Below are 7,127 nucleotides of genomic sequence, written 5' to 3' on the forward strand. Positions count from 1 at the left end.
TCTTCAATGCTACCAAAGATAAGTCGCGTACTGAAACATAGAGTAGTGCAACATAGTGAAGCCTACGAAAAGAGTGCAACGAGGCTCATGTGGACGACGCAGAAGGGCATCATAACACCCACCAATGCGACAAAATCAGTTATAAGCCTATTTGAAAACTAAGAAGCCAAATCTACAGTACGGGGTGCATTGGCTCACTCTGGGTGGATGATCTTTAGAACTTTGTCCACTGATGTCCCACAACCATATCTGCAACCGACCGAAACCAACGAAGTCAGAGTAATGTAATAAGGCAACGGATGTCTGAAGCAGTGGTTAATTCTCTTGAGCACTGTAAGCTACAGCCATGTGCTACGCATGTCAAGCTACCGTCTACCGAGAACAATATCGTTTGTTGCGCTTACTTCGGAGTAGTCAAATCAAAGGAACGGCCAAAATATGGTCAACAGAAGGGAACTGAAGACCTTACGGAAACTCGTGGTGTGCCAGGATGGCATCAACGTGAGCCTCTTCGTGATTTTGTCCGCTCTTAATCACGCTGTCTAATTGGTTATTGACATAAGCAACTGAAGTGTTTATGTTTGCAGGTCGCTTACCTATTGCGTCTTCCTTCCTCAGGGGGCAAGATGGTTGTGGCTAGAGGGCGAATTTACTGACCGGAAGGTCCGTGGTTCGAACCTCCATATCGACTTCCGCTGTCTAACCGTGGGCAACCTGGCAGTATCCCAGCCCTCGTGCTTCCTTCCTGTGGCAAGGCAGTTAGGCATCGAAAGGGTACTGCAGTTGAGAGATTTCAATTTTTCTGCATCTTCCTTCGATTGATTATAAGGGTTCAAATAATTTTACTTCTGCACCGCAGTGAAGTACTAGTGTCCTACGCTAAGTTACGGTCGCTGATGACGGTATGGCCTGTTAACTAACCGAATCAACGATACTATAACCACCAAGGGGAAGTACCATAGGAAAACTAGGCTTTCAGCCCATCCTAAGGGATGGCCTTTCTCCCGGTCGGGACCAACAGAAAGCGCTTTTGAGAGGTTTCCTAAGGGACTGTTTCCTCTTCGATCCGGTATCTCTTGTATGTCAGAAATATTCATCTAGACAATCAAGGAAAAACGGATAGACTACCACAGTTGTACATTCATTATGGCGTCACATCCAACGTTACCTCCAGATTCTGCAAACTACTCTTTAAACGGATCCCTTGTTTTGCGCTGACCACAGAGGTCAACCATCACTACGGAGGTGCGGTTTCTACTCAGTCCATCTAACATCCATTCGTCCGCCTTAACTTTACCTAAAATTTCATGAAAACTTAAATTTATCGGCCATTAATTATTCAGACCTGCAATCGATGAAAAAATAGGTCACTTAGGGCATGAGAGCCAACCCGCTCCCGAATAAGACGAATCATAGCTGCGTACGACTGACACTCCGAGTACCAGGAAGGTAGGTCGAATCGATCCATGAAGGAAGACCACTCCAAAGCACACCCGAAATTTTCCAACAGTTAAGCAGGGATCGCCCTATCTCAACTCTCTAAAAATTCACTTTAGTATGTTGTGCGCATCACCACTGTGACCGAAAGCATAGCGTTATTCTGGTGGTGAGCCTAAAATCAGTGCCATATCAGCGCAAGCCACTTGCTAGATATTTCGGCGGATTCATCTGAGTGCCGATACACGCGCCCAAAATTCGTGATTTAGTCATCTGTAAGTCTGTCTGTATGTGTTGACGTATTCGTACGAAGTTTTTAACCCCAATTCGAAGACAAACGGTGGTCGTTTAATTGTACCAGAGAAATCGGAGATTTGAATCGTGCGGCCGTAGTACCCTTTCTGTGTCTAGCTACCATGCTAACGAAAGGAGGCACGAGGACTGGTATATTTTCAGGTTGCCCAAGCCTAGACAGGAGCAGTCGAGATGCTGAGGTTGGGTTCGAACAACGGACCTTACGGTCCCTAAGCTGGAGACTTAACTATTGAGATATCTCGAGCCCAGACAGGTGGAACTAAGCTCCGTGAGCACAGCTCTTTTCATTATTTGTCGTACTTCCCTCACACGCTCCGTACCAGTGTTGTGTTGGATCACTACAGACGGCAGTTGAACTTGCTCAGATCGTTACTGTTGAAATATGACAGCTCTCCGCGATTGGCGGATTGACAACATTTATCGACTTGAGAAATGTTGGTGGAAGGCAGATCGTCATGCGGACATGCGCTAGATCGGTACCGCAAGCATCGTGTATGCCACAAAACGAATCAGTCCTGAGTTGTAGTCCATCACTGGTAGCTGAAAGCCGTATGGGCCGACAGGATCCAAAAGTTATTTGCCCCTGGTGACAGCTAGTTTAAATGGTGCGTCAAAATTTGAGCCGGCCATAAAAATCTCCTGGAAAAATTGCTCTCCGACGGCTGTGTGGTCGGCATCGGCCTCGAGTAAACAACGCAGATGTGATTCCACAGAACTGAGACAATCACATACCCCGCGAAATGACGCCGGTGTTTTGTGCCTCGAAGGATTTGTACAGGATGATGGTTGAGTCAGATATACAGTCCCTTGGATCGTAAGCTATTAGTAAACAGGTAGTGGTTTTAGACATAATACACTACCCACAAGGATGGCGAGAACTCTGGGACAGTCCACAAAAAGTTTCGCCCTCATCAGATAGGAGCAGTCCTCGAGTTCTATTTGAACTCAAATTAAACTGATTTCGAGAAATACACTCATTTTCATATTAATTTGGTTCGCACACGAGAGACTCAAGTGAATCTCTCCTTTATGATATTCTTCAACTGAAGGTGCTGCACAAAGACCCAACTTCCGTTCGTACGACATTCGGGACATCACAGTATGTTTTCATGAAGGAAACTATTGGTTTTGATGTGGTTCATACGAGATGGATAGCTGAAGCTACGAAGATGACTGTTCAATGGAACCCTGCCCATCAAAGTGTGTTCAGCGGTGAGGCTGAGCGTAGCTTCCATACCACACATACACTGCTTCAAAATCACGAGACCCTCAAGAAGTAGAATCTGAAGGAGCCGATTTTCAGATCATATAGTGCATATGATCAAACCTGAACCTGTTTCAGAGGTACCGTATACGCCGAAAGGAAACATATGGTTCCTGTTAGACAAACTGACAAGGGATAAGAATGCTGAGAGCGCCCATGAAAACCTCGTCCATTCTGCATCTATTCTGGTTGATTCTAACGGGAAATGGGTTGAACTGGACACAACAACAGCTAATACACGAATAACCCAATGACGTTCGCTTTAGGGTAGGTACAAACTGGGCGATCATCATTATCACCAACAGCCTAACACGTGTACTTCTCTGCCGTGCAACCATAGGTTATTCCATAGTCTAACTGTAAAGAAAATAATGAAAGTAGACAAGGAAGGGATTTAGTGCTAGCTTACCACAATCATTCAGAGGTGGATATACATCTAGACATTCATTCAGGTAATTTGGATAGAAACTGACAACAATGCCATTGACATCGGTTGGCAGCCATATCTTGCAGCGTCTTCAACCAGGCGCAGTGAGGATCACGCGGTCCCCATCCTGGAAGGCGAGTAACACCGACAGCACCCAAACGCTTCGTGATTTCTTCCATACCCCTCTGTCAGGTCAAGGGTTGCTCATTTCTTTGTTTCCACCGCTCTGGATTTGGCACAAAAAAAGCACTCTCTTCGGCAAACGATGGCTTGGCATGCGCAACACATGACATAACCAACGCAGCTTCTGGTGCTGGACATATTATTCGATGGAAGTACTCGTTGGACAACTGAAAACACGCTTTCTAATTGCCTCGTAACAGATTTACCGACACCAACCCACACGAGCTATGGCCATGAGACAATAATTGTCGAACACAGAAGGCGTCTAGTTTCCGCTGCTCAAACAGACCAAGTTTCACCGCACATACTGTAGCCTGATACACTCATCTCTTGAGAGTTAGAGATAAACCGCTTTGACACCATAGGTGTCTCAAATTAGCAAACGCGACCCGTCTTACGGAATCGTGCATTGACCTCGTCTGTTACACAACGATCAGAACTAATACAACCTCTAAGATACGTAAAACGTTTCACAACTTCTAGTGTCTCTCCCTAGATTGTAAGTGGTGTGTTCAGTGGCTGCATGCCCACGAGCATGAACTCAAACTTCGTGGGTGCTAAGTGCATTCCAAAGGACGCGAAGAATTTGGCCAGTTCATCCAAAACCACCTGCGCCTTCTCCTTTTCGAAGACGAGAACGATGTCGTCCGCATATACCAGATCGACAAAGGGTCCGTCACAGGCTATTTGAACACCGGGGCTTTGAAGACCTTCCAGCGTTCACCTTATTATCCCATCGGTCACGAAATTAAACAGGCATGGCGAGAGTTGGCACCCCTGACCAATACAGCTTTGCCTACGGGAGGCTTTGTAGAGCTTACCGTATACTCTCACACGTCCGGAAGTCTGAGAATACGAAAAACATATTGTGTTCACAAACTCCCATGGCATCATCCCTTGAGTAAGCGTGTCAAGGAGAACACACAAATGAACCGAGTCGAATGCGCCTTGGAAAGCCAGGAATACCAGGATTGTGCTTCATTTGTACGTATGGTGTTGTTCTAGCACCTGACTCCTACCAGGCCGGAACCCTGCTTCCTGCTCCCGAGTCAGTGTTTCACAAGCCACCATAAGGCGACGAAGCAAACGTGACCCCAGCCGTGACAGCCGGAGTTAGGCTGACCCCCTGTGGTTGCCACATTCACTTTGAAAACGAGCACTAACACCGACTCTCTCGAGTTATCTGGGATTGGGTATTTTCCCTGGTGGGGGGCAAACAGGTCAAACGAGAACTGAGTGAGGACTTCATCCAGATATTTGGACAATGCGGATGAGGTCTTACGTAGCAGGTCGGTGGCGCTTGAGAGAAAATATGCAGCCATAAAGCTCTGAGGCCGTTGGAGGGTTCCACGTTCACCGTCCAGGGTTCTACGTCAAATGTGGACACCAGATGAGTGGCAGCTGGTGGCCACGACAACTGTTTTTCGAAGTATTCGGCTCACCGGTGGAGGCGTTCTTCTTTGTTCAAGATGGCTACTCCGTTGATTCTTGATCGTTTCGCTCACAGGAGGTTTCCGGAGACCGGTCGCAAGGATCAACTGGAATAATCTTTGGGCATTCCCAGATTTCTGGGCCTCTTCCATTTCCTTGTCCACCAGACTTCAAGGTCGACTCGCACGCTTACTTTCACTCGACTTCTGATAATTTGCCGCGTCAAGTTATGTTCTGGACCGGATGGGATATTTCTCCGAGATTTGAGCAGTGCCTGATATCCAGTGCTTGAGTGAGCCTGGTAGCGCCGTGTCACAGGACTATGCAAAGAAGTGGCGATCTTGTCTCAGTAGGTACTCATATCTGATATTGGAGCACTTGGAATAGGCTCTTGAAGACGATGCGGGTAAATTCGCCTAACATCCGGGTCTGCAAATCTCTCACTTGCCAGACGGTTTTCCCACACCTTATGCGGGCCTGAAAAAAGAATGGAGAAGCGCCTCCGGAGGAACGCATGGTCGAAGTTCACAAGTGTGTTCCAAAACGAGCGGCACTCCGTTATTGATCCGTGCCATCGGTAACAGATGGTAATGTGATCGACTTGAGTTAGTGGCCGGTACACCGTTGGAGGGCACCGTGTGGCCAGATGACTTTGGCTATTTCGGAAATTATTACTGCATAAAACATACTGAGGTCAGCACACAGCTGGTGCGATTGTTCACCATTGTCCATACGTACCGAATCCAATCTTTGTCAACCACTTAATTGAGTCTCAGATGCACTAAGCCTGTGTCATGACTATGTAAACCTTACCTTTGCATAGACCATTAAATTGTAATGCTCACTGTTTTCAGTTCATGTACTACCGTTATTAGACGATTAGAGCGTAGATTACGCCCTTCTATTATCTCCGTTCTAATCTTGTCCTGGAACTACTCGACACTCCAAACAGTCTGTCCACTTGCGAATTTAACCCCACGACATCTGGGCTTTTAGTTCGCCGAAACAGGGCATTCAGGACGTCATAAAACTTCTCTCTGTTGACGTTAGAGCTACAGTGGGGCGGGACGAAAGGAGATGTGACAACGGTCCGATTCCCGCTTGTGAGGTCCCATCAAGGGCGTTTCCAGATGAACCAGGCAGAAGCGACTACACACGGTAGACACCTTCCCCGCGGTGACTCAGGACAATACCGACCCCCGCACATCCTGTCGTAGTGCTTTCGGATTGCCAAAGGTGCACGGTAGAAAGCGAGTGGAGAGTGATGGAGCTGTTACCTCAATCACTGTGCTTGAATCCCACACTATTGTTTCCGCACCAATATCCTTTCTCATTTATGTTTGACAGATCGTCGAGTGGTATTGTACCCTTGACCAGGATGAATAAGTGTCCTAGCTTCGAGCACTTCTAGGGTGTTGTTCGAGATCCAGTGCTTGTAGCCAATTGGTTCAATCACTACAAGCGTAGCTACCAGCAACTTGCAGGGTTTTGGACAGTACCGTTCAGGAACAGTCAATGTGTTATTCTAAATGGAGATCAGTAGGTGATTCTGGTAGATTTATCTCAAATATGGGTCCGAAAGCTTCTTAATAACCCAGCGGTGTGCGCATCTCATGCGCCTCTAATAAGCGCAACCAGAAGCAGCAACGAACAAGCACATGATCCGAGTCCACATATGAGTCCCAGAACAAACAGTTCGAAGCTGTTCGTGCGTCACGAAGAGGCTGGACCTTACCGTGGTGTGGCGGTTTGTGTACCTCGGAGACCCATTTAGCTATACTGGGGGGGTGTCCGCGCGACACTCGCAGAGTCTCTCATACCAGATTGGTCAATGGTTAGGGGTCTGACGAACACAGTCTCCTGGCCCTCCAGATTGGGGGTTGGAACATGTATGGCGACTTGTTCCGTAAAAAATGTAATGCATCAGTATTTCCCCGCCAAACACCGTTGCCTTGCGGTTAGGCTTTTGAGCCAAAGGCTTTGGTTGAGGACTCTAATCGTCCTCCTGTCTAGGTGTGGGCGCCCTGGCAGTATCCCAGCCCTCGTACAACCATGACCTACACAACTAAC

The 7,127-nt window shown here is 47.4% G+C and overlaps 1 protein-coding gene across 1 annotated transcript in view; it reads right to left on the reverse strand.

Annotated features, from left to right (window-relative positions):
• Positions 1-6,643: 6,643 nt before the first annotated feature.
• The window catches only part of T265_07682 (hypothetical protein), a gene marked incomplete at both ends in the record, with an annotated part of 4,446 nt that continues 3,962 nt past the window's right edge, over positions 6,644-7,127 (reverse strand). The window contains 2 exons of the mRNA XM_009173261.1: positions 6,644-6,868; positions 6,910-7,048. Coding sequence (XP_009171525.1) covers positions 6,644-6,868; positions 6,910-7,048 — 364 coding nt within the window. The remainder of the gene's footprint in view (positions 6,869-6,909; positions 7,049-7,127) is intronic.

This window comes from Opisthorchis viverrini (assembly GCF_000715545.1).
Source record: "Opisthorchis viverrini unplaced genomic scaffold opera_v5_180, whole genome shotgun sequence".
In the NCBI taxonomy this organism is placed as follows: domain Eukaryota; kingdom Metazoa; phylum Platyhelminthes; class Trematoda; order Opisthorchiida; family Opisthorchiidae; genus Opisthorchis; species Opisthorchis viverrini.